The sequence below is a fragment of the Vicugna pacos genome, chromosome 25 (assembly GCF_048564905.1).
Source record: "Vicugna pacos chromosome 25, VicPac4, whole genome shotgun sequence".
Taxonomy (NCBI): domain Eukaryota; kingdom Metazoa; phylum Chordata; class Mammalia; order Artiodactyla; family Camelidae; genus Vicugna; species Vicugna pacos.
Genome location: NC_133011.1, coordinates 26,894,951 through 26,918,904, shown reverse-complemented (window position 1 = coordinate 26,918,904; position 23,954 = coordinate 26,894,951). Strand labels below are relative to the sequence as shown.

Genomic DNA, 23,954 nt, shown 5'->3' with positions numbered 1-23,954 from the left:
CCCACTAAGGAAGCAAACAGAGCCAGTCAGTGGCAAATTCTCTAGGCTTCTCTTTGTAGCTGTATTCTGCCTCAAACACTGAGTGGGCTACTACCAGGAAATGCATTAAGTAACACATTTTTTTTTTAAATTTAAGAAAAGTAAAAGTATTCTTACTGAAACTAAAGCTAACAATGTACTTGAAATTATATCCCTAACAAATTATTTAAATATTAGCTCAAGTTCTCATAAATAAGAACTTACAAAAGAGAAAAATGCTCTACACCCGAATATGAATATCCTTTTTTAGATTCACACAATAATCTCTCATGGCAAGAGATTTATTAATCAGTTCTTGAGAGATTTTATGATTTTTAAGATCCTTTTGCCACTTCTCTGTATCTTCCGGTGAACAATTAATTTTCCCACAGAATTTATAAAGCACCAGAGGATTAAAGAGCAAAGTTTAGCTGCAGAGAAATACTTATTTCTGAATAGAGGCTATTCTTTGGAAGAGAAAACTCTCTTCTCCAAATTTTGTACATACTTACTTATTCACAACAGCCAAAAGAGAGCACTTAATTTCAAATGTTAGGCTTTTGCAGCCAAGCCATGAGAAAAGGGAAAGATACTTATAAAAATCTTCCTTTTCCCTACTTTGGGGTAGAAGAGGACAATGGTGACTAACATTTTGGAAGAAAAGTAATTTCTTATATGAATTAATGTACTTAAATTACTTGAACCATTCATTGCTCTCTAAAATTTCAAGCAAAATGGCTCTAAGAACAAGAAAAATTGATTACAGAATGGCAGCTTTACACGGAGCAGGAAACACAAGTGCTATATTAATACATGTAAGTTTTAATCAGAGGATATTTTTCTTTTGAATATATACACTTAATACTTAAGAGAAAAGGTATTTTTATATTAAACAAAAGGAAGAATGAATTTGATTTTATAAAGTCTCTGAGCATCTTTCATCAAATGTGCTGTAGCTCACATTCAATTCTAAAGGTAACATTAAACAGGGCTTTTCCCCCCTTGATTCTAACCAGCTTAATTTAGCTCAAAGTTTGCAATCCATTCAAATCTTCTCTAATAGCAAAAATAAAATTTAACAGCAAAAACAAATGCTGAAACAGGAAATACATGCATACATGCAAGTTCTCTGTCAACTGTAAGTTAGTATACAAATATTCATCAGCATCCATTTCAAAATTACCCATTAAAGCCCCTGGGGGAAAAATCAATTTTCTAAGCATAAAATTTTCCCTGTGACTTCTTTTCTCTCCCAACCCCCCAATAAACAATAAAAAGAAAATAAAAATGAAACATAGAAAACCTAGTTTTCCATCTAGGTAGATACCTACTTAGTCTCTCCAGCTTCAAGATAGACTATATTTCTTTTAGTCTTAAGTCCTAAAGAGTCTTATTCTATTAGTTCTTTGTGGGAAAAAGCACATGACAGAAAACTACCTTCTGCCAATACTCTTTAAAAGCATAATGGTTTTAAAAGCCTAGAACTTAAAGATCTTAAGAATTCACCTCCTGCTATGTTTCCACAAAACTGTCAACAAGATTAATCATAAAGAAGTCAAATGGGTACAATTCAAAAGTGAGGTACCTCCTTGTAGTTCCGTTTCATCAAATGGAAAAGGTATGTGGACAGTTTCTCCTATCCCATGCAAACCATGTCCCTAAACATGAAGAAACACAAGTTGAAAGGTATATAGGAAATCTGTATTTGCAACAGATACTCAAATGATCAGTAAGACTGCCTCATGATGATGCGGTCCACATTAATACTCCACCAAAATGCTCTCAACAATTTTCTGTTTTTTTCTAGCAAACAAAACAGTCTTAAGTCTATATTAACCTATTAAGGCAATGCGTCTCAAACTGAGTGTATGGGCTAATGAAAAAAACAAGCAAATCAGGTGTCGGCCAAGCGAAGCCTGAATGAATCAAGGGCACTGGCACTAGGGTTAGCTGCAGTGCTGAGGGAAAGGGGGTGGAGGGAGCCCGTAATCACCTGGCACGCCATGGACAGGAACGCAAAACTCCAAAACCCACTCTCAAAGACACAAATTCAAAATCACTCGCTGCGACATTATAATTATATAACTGGAAACAACCAAAATGCCTGTCAGTAGGGACCTGGTTAAATAAGTCAACGTACATATTTTCAATGTAGCTGCAAAAAAGAGGAAGCTCTCTACAAACTGAAATAGAAAGATCTCCCATTGCTAAGCAGGAAGAGCATGGGGTATATCAGTGTGGAATTCCTCGCACGTGCAAAAAGAAACTCTAGAAGAGCACAGCAGAAACGCAATGTGGCTGTCTGATGTGGAAGGGAGCTGGGCGTGGGCACTGGGTAGAGAGTGCTAGAAGGGCAGTGACACTTTATCTTTTGATGTGTTTTATTTCTGAATCATGTGAATATACATCAATTCAAAAATTAAAAAAAAATCTGTGCATCTAACCACCCCACTTGCATGTTACAAATAGTCATTTAGTTTCATCCATCACATTCAATTAATGTTATTCATTCAAATTCTGTTAGTTTTAAAGTTTTTGCCAAAATCTGTTTTGGTTTTACAGTTGTGTAAGAATAGTAAGTATAAGAAATTTAATTTTATGTTTATGTATATTTAGTATTATTATAATAGAAAATTTAAGTCAACACTGGGGATCTATACATTTTCTCCCTTTAAAAGAGACCCACTCATTATTCAAATTTGAGATACCAAGATATAAAAGAAAAAAATAATTTTAGGGAAAAAAATCACACTTATTTAAATGCTTCATAAACAACTTGAATATATCTAAAACATCGTGCTTCTATTTCCATTGCTCCATTTATGATTTTAAACTCGAAACAAGATGGTTATGATAAAAGCACAGTTTTAATCAAAATCTTAATCTTTTTTTTCTTATGAGGGGGAAGTAATTAGGTTTATTCATTTATTTATCTTTGGAGGCAGTACTGGGGATTGAACCTGGAACCTCATGCATGCTAAGCATGCGCTCTACCACTTGAGCTATATCCTGCCCCCTGTAATGTTTTAAATTCCGGCAAGGTGAATCTTTTTTCCATAAAATGTAATAAAGGAGGCATTCTTTTTTAGCGAAGGCAGAACTCCTTAATAAACACTGCAAAATTCCTCTCTGCTGCTACCACCAGTTTTCTTTGCGATCTTCCTATGCGATAAACACAGGTCTAAGCATTTTGTGTAGATTATCTGCCTTAGTCGTTCTTCTCAATAACTGTATAAGAACTTTTATTATATCCGATTTGCAGGCAAAGTCACTGAAGTTCGAGGAGGTTATTTAACTTGCCTAATACTGCTAATAAGTGGTGGAATCAAGATGTGAATTTCAGCAGTCTGACCCATCTCAGGCATTTGATCAATACTTCCTTTCCAGTCTTATTTCCACTTCCCTGACCTAGGCTATCCTCATCTCTTATCTGGACTCCAACACTGAATCAATTTGGACCTCTTCTTCAGGTATCGTCTCCCACTCAGCCATTCTCAACAGCCTTCAGGATGATAATCCAAATCACAACTGACATGTTAATCCCCTGCTCAGCACCCTTTACTGGCTGCCATCAACCAAAGGGGTACAGCCGGAGGACTACAGCAGGACAGTTAAGGTACACCACCCTCCGGGGCCTGCCCACTTCTCCAGGCTCATCTCTGACCACCACCCCATCACACTGCAGCTCACCCCACAGAATTGCCTTACAGGCCAGCACATGCTGCCACTACTATTCATTCATTCAACAAATACTCAATGAGCAATTTCTATGAGCCAGGCACTATTCTAGGCACCAGGGAAATAGTTATTAAGAAAAAGAAAAAAAATCTCTCCCCAGAGATTTATTCATGCTGACCCCTGCCTGGTCTCACTCCCTCTGAATCAGCCTGCTGTGCTCACCTCAAGTCTTGTTTTCTCTAAGGCGCTTTCCCTGAAGCCTTTCTCCTCGCCCCAAGGCGGGATGGGTTCTTCTCCTTAAGGTTTCTGCTCTATGCTACAGCAGCACTGTTCAGCACTGAGCAAAAAACTGAAAGCAAAACTGAAAGCGACTGCTTTTGCAACTTTCCCCATCAGCCTTAAGTTCCCTGCAGACAGGGACCATGTCTTATTTGTACACCCACATTAATTAGCACAGAATATGGCAAGTACAATTATCAGTTCAGTGAATTAACGAAATCTTTATGGAGAACCTATTATGTACCAGGCAGTGTGCTGCACACTTCACACACACCTTCTCATCATCCTCTCAACAAATCCTAAGGCTAAAAATGCTTACCTCACCATTAGCCATCACCGTTATTTTCTGTTGTTACACAGAAGATAGTACTATTTTATACGCCATTTTATGGGTGAGAAACTAAGTGTGAGAAGAGTACCTCTAAATGTTACACACCACGTCACACCTACTGGGGGGGCTACAATAAAAAAAATCAGATAATACCAAGCACTGGAGGTAATGTGAAACAGTACCGTTATTGTAGAGAACAGCCTAGCAGTTCCTTAAACAATTCAACACAGAGTCACCATATGACTCAGCATTCCCGCTCCTAGCAATATACCCAGAAGACATGTCCACACAAGACATGGCCACACAAAAACCTGTATATAAATGTTTGTAACCGTGATTATTATTCATAATAGCCAGAAGGTGGAAGCAATCTAAATGTCCCTAGACTGGTAAATAAACAAAATGTGGTACAGCATACAAGGGAATGGCATTCGCCCATAAAAAGGCAGTACCGATACATGCTACGTGCTAAACCTTGACAACCTTCTGCTAAGTGAAAGCAGCAGCCAGTCAAGACCACACATTATTTGATTCCATGTATATGAAATGCCCAGAATAGGCACTCTGGGGAGACAGCAAGTAGATTGTTGTTGGAGAGGGGAGTACTGACGACAGTGGAACTGACAGTCAGAACTAAAGGTACAGGAAAATGTTGTAAAATTGAGTGTGGTGATGACTGGAGACATCTGTGAATACACTAAAAACCACTGAATTACACAATGTAATTGGTGAACTGATTGGTATGTGAAATGCATCCCAATAAAGCTACTACTAAAGAAAAAATAGGGCCTCACACGTAACAAAAGGGGAGGCTGGAATTCAAATATGGGTCTAACTTCAAAGTCCATGTTGTTTCTACCACTCCCATGCTCCCAGACCAAGTCCAGAACTAAAACCCAGATCTCGAACTCCGTACACTTCAGCTTTACAGATGTCAAATTACTGATGTCTGACTGTGACTCAGCAGAAAACTAGACAAATCATGATCTTTATAGTAAAAATCCAAAACTGACTGTTTCAAATAAGGTAACTGTACCTGAATCAGAACCGCCGAATGTGTTAAAGCATCATTCAACATAGTGAGTACATTTGATGTAGGAACCACCCCAGGATCATGACCCCAAGACGTTATTAGTAATCGATCATAACCCTATGGGAAAGAAATGAATAAAACACAGCATGGCATTTAGAAATTAAAAAACAATTAAGAAAGGCATCTGTACTACTGCTTACCAATTTCTTTCCTCCTCAAAAATAATTTTTAAAAACCCAAAGAACTTCATACAACATACCTGGAATATATCTGGCAGTTTTCGAAGTCTTGTACCTTTGGACAGTAGAAGAGATGGCGGTCCTTGCCCGGTGATATGGTAAATGTATAGTTTAAACCAGACAGAACTGACTTCGGGGATAGCTGGTCCAATATGCTAAAATCACAAAACAGATAAGATAACATAGTAAATACTTACCTAAAGAAGCCAAATTTCACAAGAGACCAAGTATATTCTTACAGCTGGATGTCTCATATACAAGTGCTGTTTATTATCCTTAGGAAGATAAATCTTAAATGATCCATTCAAAAAGTTTCAAATTTATACTGGACTTGAGAAGGCAGGTCTTACCACTGCAATCAGAGAGCAGACTGTGGAGTAGACAGTCAAGGTCTGAACCTTGGCTCCATCCCCTCAGCCACATCACCTCAGGTTACTTAAGCTCTCTTGTGCCTCATTTTGCTTGTTTGTAACATGGCAATAAAACACTCATCTCACAAGGACATTGTTAAGGTTGTTCAAAAAGGTTTAAAACAGAACCTGGAGGCACATAATAAGCTCTATATCAAAGTGTTACTTATCATTCTCATTAACAGTTCTTCTCAAAAGGGACTGTCTATCCTTCCACCCATCTTACCATTCTTTCAGCTCACGGCCATTCATTCAGTTCTACACCCAGAGGCTGCGTTAAAGGAGGAAGTGTGTATGTTTTTTGGGGTCTTTTTGTGGGGAGGTTGGGGGAGCGTTGGCACACAAAGAATTATTTTTTAAAAATCAGTAAATGCAAATCTATAACAAAGAGGACAAAATAGGGTTGAGGGGACAGTGCTCACTGAGGCAGCTAGATCAGCACAGGCAACAAGATCATCCTCGTCCCAGAATCCTGTCCTTTCTTCTACACAGTCACACCTACACACCTGGGGAACCAGGCAGGACGCAGCACTGAAGAGCTGGCCCAGTCCCTGCTCTTTGAAAATGGTATGTGCCACAGCGGCCTTCTTAAGTATGCAAATAAATGTAACTGATTTATTTTTAAAAAGTAAAAGAGCAGAAGTCATTTTCATCATTTTCAAGATAACTAACTTTGAAACATTATCTTTTTTTTCATCTTTTCAGTTTATTTAGCATCGTAGCCACATATCTAAAATATTTCATTTTTCCTAACTGAATTTACTTTAACCTTCGAGGCAATCTAGGTTTTCTTCTTAGAGCGTCCAAAAACATTCTCTTTAAAATGCTGCATTCATGAAGAAAATTTTCATTGAATGTGTCACAAGTGTCTAGCTAATATATAAAATGTATCAACTATACCTCACAAATTGAACAAAACATTTTACAACAGCATAAAATACAAAACGGTTTTCTGAGTCAGTGATGTTAATACCTGGTATCTGCAGATTGAGAATTAACACAGGAACATGGTCAAGCCACCGTGAGGAAGAATGAAATGATGGCACGAGCGACCTGCCCAGTGGGTCTTTACCTGAGGGGTGCAGCTGCTGACAGGCCGGATTTCATTGGTGAGAGGAGCCATGGAAACAAGCAGTGTGTAGTTTTTGTTTAGAACTCTGCTACAAGTTGCAGGGTCCAAACCAAGAAGGCTTTCACAGCGCAAGAGATCCAGAGGAAAACCTGAATTATGATCAACCACACACAGAATGAAAGGCTGACAAGGTGAAACAAAAACGTCTAAGATGAAATGCTGATGACTGCCTTGAGATTTAAAAAAATTTTTAACAGGGTAGAACAGCTTTATTAAAAAGTGCCTTACTTCCTAGGAGACCACTAAGACTCTTTAAGATTTAAAGCCTACAGTCTTTACTCCCTGGTCTGTAAAGATAACTCTACTGATATTTCTTCAGGCTAACCTTTTACTTTAAAAATATATGTTTGCTTTACCTTATTTATTTCCTCTCTGTCCCCAGCCACAACATGTCAGTGGCCTCTTGTGAAAGCTTAAGTGCCCTGGGAAAGCTGTGTCCTTCCCTCCCCTAATTTCCAATCTCTACAAAAACTTCCCAGCCAAGTTCTGAACTGACCAGAGGGGCAAGAAGTCCTCATTTAGAAACATGTGCCCTAGACTGTGGACCATAAAGTATGAACTCACTCACCATGCAGCTGATTTTAGGTGTTCCCATTCTTAATCCTTTTGGAAAATACCAATCCTATTGCTCTCTAAAAAGAGATATTTGAAACTTCAGAAGATCAAGTTATCCCTTTAAGCAAAAATGAACCTAAAAAATACATGGCCTGCTGAAAGGGCCTGGGAGCCTGAGCATGACAAGCCCCAGGACCTTGGCCTTTCATGCCCGTCACCAGTAACGGATACCAGGCTCCCCAGGCAAAAGGCTGATTCCGAGGCTGGAGCAGAAATACAAGGTAAGGTAGTTTTGCCAGAAAATAAGGAATTACTAATTTAAAAAAAAGATTTTTAAGATATAGATATGACACAAGGAGAAAGGAGCCTATTGGCAAAACCTGAGACAACTGTAGCAAAAAAAATAATTGAGACAATAATGACTGAATATAAACCACTGAAAAAAATAGGAATTAAAAAAAATCCATACTGAGAATATAAGAGAATGCTTGGTCTCAGATGTGAAATGAGGAAGAAGTGGTGGAATTGGACAAAAAAAACAATCAATTTGCAACCATCACAGTCAAGAATGGTTCAGGCAAGAATCAAGAGAAGATCTAAATCTAGGAGGAAACACTGACGAGGAGCAGGATATCTGCATGGTCTCAAAGTGTCTCCCCAGATTGCTTATGAGTTGTGGGGGGGTAGGGATAGTTAAACTATACAGTGGAGAAATCAGAAAACACATTAACTGAGTGATCAAAATTAATATCACAAGGAGACCAGCTTAACCAAAGTTTGGTTAACAGGAATTCTGTTCTGATTGGTCAGTGGGGACAAGCAGTTCAGTTAATTGTTTATGATGCAAAGGAAACTTGGAAGGTCTGTGTCTGGCCTCTCACAGGTATGCAAGGGGAATGCCTGTGATCTTAATGAAGCTATACGAAAAAGGGTGGGTCCTTGTAGTAAGCCCTTTTCTGAAACAAAAGGGTGTAAGAAGATTTCTTAACCTTCAGGTAAAATTCAACAATGGCAACGTCAAGTATAGAAAATATTTAATGAAAACTGGGAAATGGAAGGAAGTCTAAAAGCTTGATGGTGGTCAGAAAAAGTTTTTTACAACTATGACTGCTTTTCTACAAATGTGGTTTAATTTCTAGACACTTTCATAGTACTAGGCTGCCAAATTACAAACAATGGCTTTCATGATTCACTTGTACTGATCCTAGCGAAAACACGTCCTTTTAAAGACAAAAATACCTGAAAAAAAAATCATGCTTATAAAATGAAAAAAAATTAGACCACACATTGCATTATTTTTTAAGCAGTGCCTCATACTGTCTAAAGCCAAAAGATTACAAAGAAACTAGTCTTTTTCACACATATCAGAAGTCGGCTTCTAATGACAATACCACAAGGCTTTTTGCTTTACAGTGAATACCAAGTACTACATGATACACTCAAACTACAAATTATTGGTGAAATAAAAATTCCTTCTACTCAAAAAAAGATGCTTAAAACACCAATACTATAGAATTTCTTGTTTAAAAAGGAGTAAGATTTAGTTATCATGTCCAGCACCTATAGAAAGCTACCTTTCTCAACATGGGGAGTACTAAGCCCCAATGCGCTAAGTCATTCTTTATCTGGAATGAGTGACCTTCTTTTCTATGAATCTGGAATGGTACTAGTTATACACCGTTACAAGACAAACCGAGAAATAGTCACTTAATCATCTTCTTTCCTCATGGTTCCAATGAGGAGCCCCAGTTAATAAAGGCTGGCTAAAAGAACAGAAGTAATGGCTGATTTGGTCTAATAGGGAGGAACGTGTTAATCACAATTTAACTTTGGAGACACATCAATTATTCTAAGCAATTAAAAGCTTCAATTGGTACCAGAAAATAGTCAACTATTAAATCTACCGTAAAGGTTAGAATTATACATAACTACTTTCATACAGAATAGGTTTAGGTTTACCGTTTAACTTAGTTGATGATACACATAACTATTCATGGTGAAAAACAAAGTTCAGCCCAATCTATTAAGCAATGGATTGTTTACGAATAAATCAATAAAAACCTTAGTGTTCAAAAGAAGATAATGTAAGGGACAGAGCAAAGAAAAAAAAAATTCAACAGACATGGATTCAAGTCCCAGATCTTCCATTTACTAATCATACAGGCTTTAATGACTAAATGTGCAGGAGGTTTAACCAAGACAGGCTTCAATTTTTTTATAAAATGAGTTACCCCTGGCTGGTTTCTAGTGCACTCTTAACATTCTTGGATTCTATGATGGGCAGGAAAAGACAGCTAAAACAGAATAGTTCAAATATTCTAACCCATCATTCTCCTAAGTAAGAAAAGTCCCAGAAATTCCAGGTTTTGACATATTCAAGATTGTGCCACTCATTGATCTATTTGGTAGCTAAAAAAATGACTACTAACAACAAATGCTTGTCAATAAGTGCTTTAGACTCTTGGTATCTGGGGATTTAATATTCTCAGTTTTAATTATTTATGAATAATCTCAAAAAGAGCCCCAGCATGGAATCATTTATAATTCTGCTAAAGCATAACTCTGAACCAAACCCTCCAAGACTGAAGAAGGGAGTCACTAGATACTGAGGGTTTAGTCTGAGTCAGCCGAACTACCCAGCATCTTTGTTCGCACCTCTGCAACAACTCTTATGACATGACGAATGATTCCACTCACAATTTTTAAAAATGAGCTGAAATGAAAGTCAGATGCTGGTGAAAGGAGTGGAATGAAAATGGATATGACTAAGAAAATGATAGTTCGTAGCCAGGAAACAGAACTTTCAAAGGAAATTCAACGTTACAGTGTTGCTAAAAATTCACAACATCCCAAAATGAAACTCCTATGAATGTCCAAGGACTTCACAATGTAATTATATTCACAGAGTAACATTCTTACACTGGTGCCCAAACCGCTGCATTTTTTAAAAGAACACACCTTCCTGGGTACCATTCCACAATTGAGGAGCTACTACCATCAGTTCACCTCAAGTTTGGGAACCTCTATCACGAAACTGAGAGAGCACAGCAGGGCAACAGCCATGTTAGAGTTCATCAACAGACTGAAACTGCCATCACTGCTTTCTTTAACCTTTAAAAAGAGGTTATCTATTCCCTTTCTTATTTTTTAAAGAAATATTTCAGTAATTATAGCAGCATTTGAATAGGAAGGCCCTGTTTATTATCTTTATACAGTGAATCTTTCATTCTTGATATTTCTTGCCCCCTAAATAAATTTTGGCATGTTTCCACCTCTCAAAAGCAATGCTTGTTCTAAATCCCTTCCAGCTACTTAAATTAACACTCCAACTCTTTTTGCAGGTACTAAACAAATTTAAATACTACAAATGTCAGTGGTACATGAGAGGAGAAAAAATAAAATAAGGTAAGAAACAGTTGATGAGCAAAGAAGTTCGCAAAACATGCCAACAGTTATAAATTCAATGTGCTGTCTACACAAAATGTTTTGAATAAGTGATGATCAAATAAGTGAGCATGACCTGTTTAATTTCTTAGAAAGAAGTTCCATAGGATCATGTCTTGAAAGTCAAGTATATTTATCTTACCATAATTGGGTTGGTCTGGCTGTGCAGTCTGTGCAACGAGATCTTTATTATGACGCAGAAACAAAATTGTGTTTCTCAGAGTAAGCGCATGATCAAAATATCTCTGTGCTTCTCCTTCACCAGTGCTCTGAACCTAAATGAAGAGAAAATAAATTTTGCAACAAATATCATTCTCATGCTATTCAAATATATAACCAGACAGTACAGATATTAAGACACTATTAAAAGTCAGTAAATAAAAAATTTGCCCAGGCAATATTTAAACAAATATTAACCTCAATCTTAGTTGAGCTTCCAACTGACTACACCTTTGAAGATGATAGAAACTACCCAACAAGTAAAACCAACAACTTTAGCAATCAAGTAATGCTAAACCACACCATTATATGTTCCATATATGATTCAAACAGGGTGCTTCAAAAACCTGATATATATATTCTGCTTCATCCAGAAAAGTGCTCCCATGATGCCACTATCTTATCACCCAGTTCACAACTTTGTATCACAAGGGACAATAAAGTATGTGATTCAACACAGCTGAACATACAGCTTAAAATCACTCAGCTAAGTCCATGTTATGTGCTATGACCTCTCTAGGATGTAAGGACAGAGTAGTGGACAAAACTCCTATCCTCACTGGGCTTAACATCAATTTAACGCATGCTCGCTGACACTGAGCCAGTCACCTATTTAATATGGAAAAACACATACATCCCAGAAACAACACAGAAAATAAGAGGACAGGTCTACAGGGGGAAATACCTAAATTAGATTTGCATTAAATTAGTAAGATCAACCAATTTAAGTTTAATCAAGATGACACGTCTTAAAAAATAGTTAAACTTTTCAAAAACTAAATTTCATACTGAAAGGCTTTCCCAAGAATGACAGTGGTAAAAATATATATATATACACAGATATATAAAGGGTTAAACTGATCTCCAATTAGCTATGCTTGATAAAAGACTAGTTGAGGTGGGAAAAATAAGAACCAGGAAAATTGATGTTAAACTGTGCTAGAATATAAAAATTTTATTGGCAAAAGATGATGCACAATAAGAAATGGGGTTAACAAGATATTAAAAGCATTGAGGGAATAATGAAAATATAAAAATAAAAGTTAAAGAGACCAATTAATAACAAGAATTATCTCATGCACTAAAATGGTGAAAATCTTATGCAGAAAGAACAGTGGAAAAGAATGTTTTTAGTTTTTTCTTTTGAGATATAAAGGAATTACAAAATCATCAAAAATGCTCTAAATATACACAGAGTTCATCATTAAAGCACAAAAGATACCAAAATTATTAGTCAAGGAACAGATTAGGCGCACGAACTGTTTGCGTAAGAGCAGAGGACAGAATAAAATATCCAGGGAATGAGAAACACCAAGAAAGGCAATCAAGATTTAGAGCTAAGGAAAACTAGGGCTGTACTCACGGGGAAAAAGATGGTTAAGAACAAACATGCTGAAGTCTTCAAGATGCTAAAAGGGATAGTGAGAGTGAACATAAATAGGATACCCAGGGACACTGTCCGGATTTCAAGTAAGTGGAACAAAAACTTCAAATAAAATTGTTGAAGAGTAGATCTTAGAGAATCATGTTGGAAAAAAAAAAATTAAAGGCTACCTTACAAAAATGTAATTTAAAAAACTACAGACATAATTTCTGCACCTTATTTCTTCATTATATTAAACACATAACTCTGATGCTGAGAGTTAGATTAGACAAATTACTTTTTAAAATCACAAAATTCATTCATCTACTCAGTATGTTTAAGTCTAAATGACTGCCACCGTATTAAGGTGGGATTGAGGTAGGAACAGCAAGAATACACCAAAAATCCACATAATCAGTAACTGATGTTTTATCAAGAAAAGGTTCCAAATGCCAGATTCCAAAATCCCGTAACAAGCTATGTAGATTTACCTTTTCCAGTTCTACAAGAAAGCTGTCCAGAGACTCATCTGAGAGTTTGCCAACTTCAAACATTGTGACTGCATGGCTTTTCAAGTTCTGCAATAAAGAAAAACAAAAAGCCTAAAATGTACTTTTTATATGAGCCTATTATTGGTGGGTTCTAGTTTTCTCTTTCAATGTCAAGTATAACATCTTACATTTATATTCTGCTTTCCAATATATTAAAACTTCAAGTTGCGTGAGGTGAGGAGCTGATTCTTCTACTTACACTCACTAGAAAGTTGTAACACTCCTCTATATAAAATATAAAACAAAGGGGGCTGCATTTTCAGGAATAAATCTAGTATTTTAAAAAAGACATAAAACACTGAATTATTTTATAATTAATCTTTCTTTTAAACATTTTCATGTTTAAACAAGAGATCAGACTTACTGGTGAAAGATTTCCCATCATTAAAAAGGCAGTAAGAGTTGAGTCGAACAGGAATGCAATACGCTTTGTATACGCTGTAGACAAACTCAAACTGCTTATACTGGCTGTGTCAGCTGAAAGAGAAAATTGTAATTTAAAACCAAGGAAATGAAAACTGCTCTTTGCTTACCACTTGGAATGAGAAAGTATTTCATTTCAGCTTTATTTAATAAATAATTAAATATAAGCAATATTGTAGTCAAAAGCGGTCCCAAACCTACTTTTCTCCTACATAAAGTTTAAACAAAAAAACCCAAAAAACCTTTTTTTAAGGCACTCTCTTTTGTACTGAATTTTTAAAACACAAATAATAAACCAAGCCTTGATGACTGTCAAATCAGTAAGACTACCCAGCCTAACCTCTTCAGGCAAGTCACCTGGCTCAGGTGACAGAGCTACTGAGGGGAGGAATGGAACCCATGCTGCTGTGCCCCTCTCCTCGTGCAACACAAAGCCACGCGCAGCCCCCTCGTCCACTATGCTCTGCCTCCCTCTGTGCCTTGCCCACGGTATGGTCATTCTTCGCTCCCCAGCTTGTAGCCCAAGCACCATCTTCCCCATGAAGGCTCCCCGAACCTCTCTGGGCAGTAAGACAGCTCCTTCTCTTCGCCCTCACAAGCACCATTAATGCTTCTCACACTGTGGTGGTTTCTGTGGTTACACTCTCCAGATTTAGCTTTCAGAAGGAAACTATCATATTCCTGTCAACTTTACACACCTAAGACCTAGCGCAGTGCCCAGCATATGGCTAAGCACTCAAGGACTGCACACTGAACGAATGAACCAGAACAAACTGCAAAAGAACCATGGCCTGGAGTTTGCTTCACGAGTGGAGGTGCAGACATACGGCTCATCTAGAGACAGACTCAAACTGAGTTACTGCTAACCTGGATCTTCTTGGCTGTTTGTATCAGTGTCAGTAGCCGAGGAAGCTTCCTGTACAGGACTCCTACTTTCCCCGCCATCCCATGATAGGAGCATCTTTTGTGGATCTAGAGTACTCCTGTTGATGAAGAAAACATTCACTTTTAAAAAATCATATAAATGATCATATAAAAAACAGCTACTTAAGTCAGTATTTGAACTATGGACATCCATCTAAATCCAGTCTTATATTCAAGCTCCAAATTGAGGTGTAGCCCCAAAATGCTCTGCACAGAAAGCAAAGATTCTTAACTAAACCTATGGATAGGATGCAGGGAATTCAAGAACCCTTTATATGTAAAATATCATAGAAGCCTTTCTCTGGGGAAAGGGTTCTTAGTTTTCATCAGACTCTAAAAAAGATTATCAGAGCTATGACACACACACAAGGTTGAAAACCATGAATGTATAGGGTTCACCTTAATCAACAGATTGAATAAGTAAAATTTTTGTAAGTAAAACTGAATTTTTTTTCCAAAAAGAAAGTCTAGTATCCCATACTAAATAAATGAGTTACTTTAATCTGTTTACAGATGGGACATTCCTCCATGATGAGTGAAGTTGATCCAGATTTATTACTTGTCCCTTCTTATGGGCAAACCCCAATCGGCAATACATTGACACAGCATTCTGAAAGGAACAGAAGGGAAATGAGCCTTTGAAATAAACTACATGTTAGAAAGCAGAGAGAAAAAATTGTTAGACTATGCTTGTAGTGATCCTCAAACATTTTCACACCATAATCAGAAAAAACAATTTTCAGTAGCCTATTCTTCCCTTACAGTCTTCACGTATGTGAGAGGGGAATGCTTCCAACCATCTGGCCTGGCCCTCCCTAGAGCCACCCCCAAAGAAGCAGGAGTCGTTGGCTTCAACTGACTTCATTGCAAGACACTGGTTGGGCTGCTTCCTGCAGCGCACAGACGTGTGACCGCTTGCTTTCAGTCCGTGGGGCAGAATACTGGCTCAGGGCCCTTATCTTACTCTTCTCTGTCTTTGCAAGCACCCTGTGAGTGTGCACACTTCCTCTGACAGCTACTAAGAATCTCACTGCCTCCGTTTCTCAGTATCAAGACAAAAATCTATAATCCATTCAGCATTCCTATCATAAGTGAAAAGAGTATAAAAATTACCTTGACCAGGGATAAGTCTATCTCAAGGACATTTGCGAGCTGAAAAATAAAAAATTATTTTACATTTTTAGAATTATCAGCATGTTACACAGTTCTAATAGGCAATTTAACCAAAATCAGCAAAATTTAAATTACTAAGAACTGAAAGACTGAATAAATTTTGAAATCAGAATTTTCTTCTTTCCATAGCTCTAAAATGCCTAGAGTAGCACAAATTCAGGCAATGACCATAGCAATTTACTCACTCTTTAATTTTGTCTCATTTAAAATAAAAAAATTTCTAGATCAATCAATTGTACACAATGCTTTTACTGTAAAGTCATTTAGAAAGTTAATTTAACCCAAGTATAAGCTATTAACTAAAAAATTTCAATATACCTATGGTCTAAGATCTAACCATGTATGGATTTTGAAAATATTTTAATTATATCTAAATAATTTTACCTACTCTACACAAACTTATTTTATAATCTTGAGATTAATTCCCTCATAAGATGTTGTCACACTTACCTCTGCAACATTAGTATGCTCATCTATTGAAACAAATATCTTATAGAGTAGAGTTTCAAAATAATCACCTTGCACTCGGTTCATTACAAAACCTTCAAGAGGAGGAACTAAAATAAACAAAATAGACTTTTCTCAGTTATACAATTTTATAAAACAAGAAAATTTAATTCAGATTATCCATTCAAAAAGAGACCTCTGACTTAGGGAATGAGCTCAGCTTTTGATTCATTTTATCAACTCTGTAGGAAGTTTTTCTAAAACTCCCAAAGTTAAGTTCACATACAACACAACACTGTCTACACAGAGTCAACTCTGATGTCAGAGCATAAATCCTACAAGTAATTTAATCCCCATGGACCTCTCAGCATTACTGGGGCAGAGAAGTGCTGGAGGCACGAAGTTGGTAGAAAGGCAGGGGGACTGGGGCTGCTTCAGAATGGGGACACCTGCCACGGGTGTGTGTCTGATGCCTCTCAGGCAGCAGGGGTGACTGGTCTAAAGAAGAGAAAGGACTGTGAGTTGCCACACTAAACAAAACCAGAAAGTACTGGCTCTCCACCTTTCTCCCATCATCCCCAGTCCATCCTGAGAAGAGGGGAAACTCATCTGCATGACTGCCATGTTTGTCACTAGTATAATTTGCTCTTTGGGGCCTTCTAGTCTGTATCTTCCTCAACAGAAAGAGGGTCAACACCCTCTTCAGCACAAGAGGCTGTCTGGCTGTTGTGCTTCACATGACAGTCTATTCACATTCACTTCTCTCCATCTCTTTGGTCCAGATGCTCTATCTAATCCACTTCACTAGAGCACTCTGCCCAACCAATAAAAAACAGGCACCAAGCTTTCCTTTGCCATTCTTCCCTGTGGGCACACTTCCCTTGAGAACGTCCTGGGAAGAAGGCATGTGCCAAGGCCCTAGCAGGATTTGGGCGTCCCTGTATCCCCTAACCCAAACACCATCTAATTGTACCCAAAACTAAATTATCCCCAAGAGAGAGAAATAAGACAAAATTCAAGTGGTCAAAATGAAGACTGTGAAAAACCACAATGTACATTTCAGGACAGGTTATTCACTTTACAGATCTGGTTCATGTCATTTTCTAATTTACTGCTACCCATATTTCCAATCATCCAAGAACTCTTAAGGATCAAGCTTCTTTTTAGAAATATTATAGTAATCCCATTTTTAATATAAGTAATTCTTTTCCTACACTATCAGCTGTGTGTATAGTAAGTGCAAACATTTACTGAACACTTACTGAGTGCCAGACTATACTGCCAACTACCTTACATATACAATTTTACTTCATCTTCTTAACATTAAGAGTTGTTCAAAACTATACCCCTACCTTAGAGATGAAGAAACCAAGGCACAAAGAGGTGAGAAACATACAATTTACATCTAGGCAAAAAGAATGAGGCAACGCTACATGAAGAGATATGGAATGATATATCCATATATAATATGGATGTATATATAATATACATCTCCAAAATATATTAAGTTAAAAAAGCAAAGTATGAGCTAGAATATACCATCTGTGTAAGAATATAACCACACAAAAAAGGACATATACATATACACAGAGTCTGTTTTTGGAAGAACATACACAAAACTTAGGAGTGGTGACTGGGAGAGGACCTGAATGGTTAGGGGTAGGCAGGGGAAGCAGACGTTTTCATACTTTTTATTTTATATCATAGTTATTGCCTACTCAAAAAAAAACTTAATAAAAATAAATAAATGTAGAGAAAAATACCTGGAAATAGCAAAGAAAATTATTTTTAAAAAAGACAAGGAAGGCCTGGCCATAAACACAAGCCAACAAATGAAGGTGAGGACGTGCCAGAGCATGACGACTGATCTGAGGGAGTATTTTTATAATAAGCCCTATCACCACTCAGTTGTTAATAGTAAGGTCTCTGGAATTTTCTGACAATTTATATTTGATTACACAAATATTAAGTATCTTAGAATGGTAAAAGATATCACAAACAAGAACAACAGCTGAAAGGTATGATGGAAAACACACTTGTAATGCATAATCGAACTATAAGCCCTTCTATAAATTGGTAAGATATCTAATCTATAAAAAAAAAGCTCTATTCTGTGTTCAAGGATGTTAACCACATCACCACTGAGGCAAAATAAATAAATAAATAAAGGGAGGAGGGGGAAAATAATCTAAATAACCAGCAATAGGGGAAATGGTTTAATAAACTGAAATATACAAGAGTCTTAATATTGACTTAACTTCGGGAGGTGGGTGAAGAGGGGAGGATAAAGACAAAAAAAATAATAACAACATGAAAAAATATGACACAGGTCGGGTAAAAATGCAGGATATACAATTCCAGATTACTGAATATATGTAGAAACTTATACACTAACAAGGTCTAAAAGGTGACATAAATTTCTAAAAACGCTGATTTGATTTAGGATTGTGAGAAATTTATCTCCGATTTCTACTATTTTAATACAGCGTGTAATAAGATGAAAATAAGGAATTAATTAAAATCACCACAATGTGTTACAATATGAGGAAGAAGTGTTTTCTTTGGAAAATTCTAACACTGAAGATCCTAGAATGACATGTGTCTAAATTATTAGGGTGATAAGCAGTGCCCAGCACCCAGTAACCTTTCAAAAAACACTGGAAAATATTGGCACATACTTACCTGCTATACAGCTGTCATCAGATATTGGAACATCCAGATAAATAAATCCTTTGTTATATAAACCTATAAAAGCAAAAGTATCTTGTTTTAGATGGAATAGTAAACATTCGTAATTAAAATAAAAACTTTATTCCTGATTTTCTGTAAAGATTCTTACAACTTAATGCTATGTGAAAATGAAAAAAGTAAAATAGAAGAAAAGAATTATATCAAAGCTTTCAAATCTCAGTTTCCCTCAAATGCTTAGAACTGCAAAATTTTTCTTATGATTCATTTGTATCAATTTCTAATCTATGTAATTTTAGCCACACAGGAAAACAATAGGCTGAGGTCACATTTAAAACAATAACATGCCTTAAGAAATATTACTATTCTTATCTAATGGATAAATAATTGCTATTAATTGTTGATGGCTTAAAAGAGATTTTTATGTTGACAAAAGACCATTTCTACTAACCACTTACTATGTACTACATTGTAATCTAGTGATCCCGAGAGCTGAGGGCCTGCATCGATGATCTTGTCAATAGCGCATTTCTCAGGCAAAGTGCATATCTAAGAAAAGCAAAATATTTCCAGTTAAGTTCCATCCAAATGAACTAATTCGCAAGTCTCCTCAAATCTATTCATGTTTAAACCAATGGTTGCATGTCATTAGTTGAATGAACTACCTATTTTTTTCGTTTTTTTACTCTAGAATTCAAACAAAAAAGCTACGCATATAACCATCAATTAAGGTGCCAAAATACACCATCGTTAAGTGCAAATACTTGCTGGTAAGTAATGCGTTCAGTAACAAATACTAATATTTACTCGTCTCCTTTGAATAGGAATCTAATCCATTTGCTGATTCTAAATCTCTCAAGTCAAAAGTTTATTCACAGTCCACATGATCATCAGTGACAAGAAGATCACTATCTTATGATGTGGTCTGACATCTCTGCTAGGAAGTAAACATACTGAAGCAGAATTTCTAAGCCTTGCACTCATAGGATTTATTCTGTCCTCTGAAGTTTAAAAAAAAAAAAAAAAGCAAACTAAAAAAAAGTCCACACACTCACTTACATTTCTTCAGCCACACGGATACGACCCGGTCTCTAGGCTCCTCATCTGTGGCTCCGCTCCTTTCCTCTAAACCAACATCTCTTTAAAATGTATAAAGCTTATATCCGATGTGGTCTGACCACTGGGAATAGCATTTCCTTTGATCTTGACACTACTGCCCTATCAAAGCACCTGCCACGTCAGTACAGAAGTTCAGCACAGAGACTAAGAGCACAGCAGGCTGCCTGGGTTAAACTCTGGACCGTGGCGACCACTGTGACTAGAGCCATTACTTTACTTCTCTGTGCTCACCTACCCCATGTGGGAAATGGGCTACAAATCATACCTCTGGGGCTGTTATGAGAATCAAATTAGAACATAAAAAGCACTTGCAGTAGTGCCTGGCACATCAAGCACATGGCAAGTGTTCAGAAAGTGTCAGCCCATATTTGTTGTTGGTAGTTGCAGCATCATGTCACTTTACGTGAATCTTCTAATTAAAATTCCCAGATTATTGTACACAAACCAAGTCAAGTCTCTATTAAAAGAGTATTTTGGAAACCCATCAATATTCTAGCCTAAAGATCATTTATAATATTGAATTTAAGTTTAATTTCCTTCAGGAAAACCAAATAGTGTTACCTAAAAAAAAAAATGTAACTCTATTATAAAATTATGAAATAATTTTAAAAATAAAAATTTAATGTTTAACTTTCAAAGACATCTACCTTTATGTCATCTTCTGTGATATATCCAGCCTGTACCACCCACCATGCCTCTATGGCAATTTCCACGGGCTTCATTGGTAAAAGATCACGGGCTGTTTTCCTTCTGAAAAATTTCTGCAATGATACAAATATTTGAGAATTTGCAATCAACCTAAAATTACTACTTTTTTATTAATCATAGTATAACAAGATTATTTCTAACAGGCTAAATAAATACCTTTCTTAAATCTCATGTTTTAAAATATAAAGTATTCTAGGTATATTGACTGGAGAAAGTCATTCGTAAATTATTTCAAAATAAATTACTTCAAAATACTATCATTAAATCTGGATCTAAATCCAGACATTCAAAGGAAACCCAGGTTAAAATGCTTTTGGAAAATGTGCACTGATTTCATCCATGAAGTGAACCCTGGGAGTGGCATGAACAGGTAAAAAGAGCAGCAGAACAAAATTAATTTTTAAAAATAAATGAAATGCTCTATGCCCTAAATATTTTTTCAATAAATTACTTAAGCTACAACCTAGAGAATACTGACAAATTGTTTTGTATTGTTTCTGTATTAAGCATGTTTTATTTGATCAAAGAAATCACAATTCATTATTCCTACTACTTAAAAAAAAAGTAATCAGATTGTGTGATAAAGAAGACATGACATGAAGTCAGAAAGAAAGGGAAACAACTTACTTTTGATGATCTACACTGATTCATCAAATCAATGTACTGGTTTCTTCCTATGCCGAGAAGTCTTAGACCTAAAAGAAAGGGCCTTTCCTTTAAAATCACTTAATATATTTTGATATGTCAGTATGCTCACAAGTCTCTTTGGAAAAAATCTTTGGCTTATGTTCATTTTTTGCTTACTGACAATATCAAATTAAATGGAATTCTTCAAGCAAAATATATAAGAAAACCTACTGGGAGAAATGAATTCAAGCTGACATTTTTTGACAACATTAAATGAGAAAATTTTTTAAAAAGCAGAAGTCCCCCCAATTCCAGGAAGTCCAAATGTACTTCTCAGCAAAAGTTCCTTCCTAACATAACAGAACTATGCCACATTTTCAAATATGCACTTCATCAAAAGAAGCATAATAAAACACCTGCAAATTATGCAACAACTGTGTATCATGCTGCAAAAATACTGTGCACAAATTTTCTTCCCTCATTTGGTACACAACACAACCCAAGTATCAGCAAGAACTTTATCCTCTAGAAATATAGAGACTAGTTCCATTTTTCTGATTCTACCACTCCAAAATATTCCTCTCTTTGACATTTAAACTAAATCTTATACTTGACTTGTATCACCTGATAAAATTCCTGTCACTAATGTGGCTTGCTGTTCTCATCTTCTAAGTCTTTCAGGTTAAAAACACGATACTGACAGATAATAACATGCATGCACAAAGACACCCCGTAAACATTACCTCGTTCAGCATAATTAAGTACTTACAGTCAGCAGCAGTAAAATTGGGCAATGAATCATAACTCTTCTCACTGTTCATAATGTCCTTTTAAAAAGACAAAAAGTTTTTCAGTTAAATGCAAAACATCCTTAGATAAAAACATGTGTATGTTACTACAGCCAAGGAGAATAATAGTAATTATTACACGAAGCGCTGAGAACAGAGTTTGGTAACCTAAAGCATGCATGTCACATAGGGGCACTTTCCACGTGGACCCAACCTGGTAAGTGACGATCAGAAGCTGAGATCTGGGTTTCTCACAGCACTCTGAATCACAGACCATTGCCCTGTAAAAGCTATGCAAGGAATACCTCTATTACAGCTCAGGGCTCCAGCCTCTCCACACTTCATGCCTGATCCTAGACTCCTACCCCGAGAGAAGGCCTGAAAACATGTCACAGTTCCATCAACACACATCCAAGACACACACCGCCAATAGAGATCTTAACCACTCAGCAGTCTTGGCTCCTCCGAGTCCCAACAAGCAACAGAGTTAAACTTAGTATCCAGCTTCTTCCAACTCGCATCTGTTTTTCCAGTAATAAACCAACTGTTTACAGTGGGCCTAAGACCCGTTTTCAACCCAGGAGCTATAGGCCAATGGTGTTAAGAATGGATACCAGAGAGCAGCAAGCACATGGATGTAACTGAAAGCTGGTAAATGGGACAAGACCTTGCTCTGTTACCTCCCCTAAACATGTGGACAAAACCAGAAAAATAATCAGAGACAGCAACAACTACTCTACTTACTGCTTAGCTGCCACCTTCATTATGCTACCCTGGTTCTAGGGACAGACACTGACAGAAACCTGGGCTGTCAGGCCTCAAGCTTTACTTTGCATTTCCTTGGAAACAGGAGACATGGGACTACAGAAGTGCCTATGAAGAAGGAGTTTAAGGAGACAGGCAAAGGGAGCTCCCGCGAAGGCAGCACATGCGAAAGGGAGCAGACCTCACTACTGAACTCCTTCTGTCCTAGGCTGTGCTCTGCTCTTCAAGTGGCCACTGAGCCCAGCACAGTAGCTCTCAAATAGAATTAAGTAGCAAATGAATACTAGATAAACACTGCCAACCTTTACATAAAGCTGGCTTAAAAAAGTATATAACCAGTATTAAAAGCTATTCAACACAGGCCTAAAAACTGCCTTCGCAAAAAGGCTAACATCTAATAGTCAATATTAGTGGAAATTAGCAGCCAGGGCTACCAATACTTTTCTATTCTTCTGACATGTGCAATATACAACGTTGGGTCTATATCATCATTTATTCTTTCTACAGTTAGAGAATAGCTAAATACACGATGTTTCTTTGAGCTTCATGTTCAATTCTGTCACCCACACTTTCAACCATAATCATGCATTAAAAGCAACAAATTTTAGACTGACTAATGCTACAGTGGTACAAAGGGACAACAAATCTTCAAGAACACAGAATGAAAATAGATCCTTTCCCTCTGTGAAAACATTGATAATGACAACTACTTGTACAAGTGTCGTTGAAACAGTTAACCTTGTAACCAACTGTACTTTTTTACACTATAAACTCAGAAACACTGTCCGCTGGGCCGAGTGCTGCAGGGCTGATCATCACCCACCCCATCCTTAAAGATTCACGTACACTCACCTCCATAATCCCAGTATAATATGAAAATGGTGTTATCCTTAGGCCCTTCACCATGATGTCCGATAAATGGTAAGGGTACAGCATGAGATGCTCTCGACTGTACTTTAACAGTTCCTCGTAGTATTTTCGTTCATCTTTCTTGACATGTTTAACTGGGGGAAAAGGGGGAATTCTCTAGTTTTTTTCAT

At 36.9% G+C, this 23,954-nt stretch overlaps 1 protein-coding gene across 1 annotated transcript in view; it reads right to left on the bottom strand.

The window, feature by feature from the left end:
• Window positions 1–23,954, bottom strand: part of FAM91A1 (family with sequence similarity 91 member A1) — a 39,263-nt gene that overhangs the window by 9,302 nt on the left and 6,007 nt on the right. Inside the window, exons 3-19 of the mRNA XM_072949679.1 lie at window positions 23,767–23,918; window positions 22,131–22,188; window positions 21,362–21,429; window positions 20,674–20,787; window positions 19,366–19,456; window positions 18,902–18,964; window positions 16,223–16,329; window positions 15,713–15,751; window positions 15,097–15,209; window positions 14,543–14,658; window positions 13,617–13,729; window positions 13,193–13,279; window positions 11,262–11,394; window positions 7,061–7,209; window positions 5,599–5,733; window positions 5,343–5,456; window positions 1,604–1,676 (exon numbers count right to left, since the gene is read on the bottom strand). Of these exons, the coding sequence (XP_072805780.1) occupies window positions 1,604–1,676; window positions 5,343–5,456; window positions 5,599–5,733; window positions 7,061–7,209; window positions 11,262–11,394; window positions 13,193–13,279; window positions 13,617–13,729; window positions 14,543–14,658; window positions 15,097–15,209; window positions 15,713–15,751; window positions 16,223–16,329; window positions 18,902–18,964; window positions 19,366–19,456; window positions 20,674–20,787; window positions 21,362–21,429; window positions 22,131–22,188; window positions 23,767–23,918 (1,725 nt within the window). The remainder of the gene's footprint in view (window positions 1–1,603; window positions 1,677–5,342; window positions 5,457–5,598; window positions 5,734–7,060; window positions 7,210–11,261; window positions 11,395–13,192; window positions 13,280–13,616; window positions 13,730–14,542; window positions 14,659–15,096; window positions 15,210–15,712; window positions 15,752–16,222; window positions 16,330–18,901; window positions 18,965–19,365; window positions 19,457–20,673; window positions 20,788–21,361; window positions 21,430–22,130; window positions 22,189–23,766; window positions 23,919–23,954) is intronic.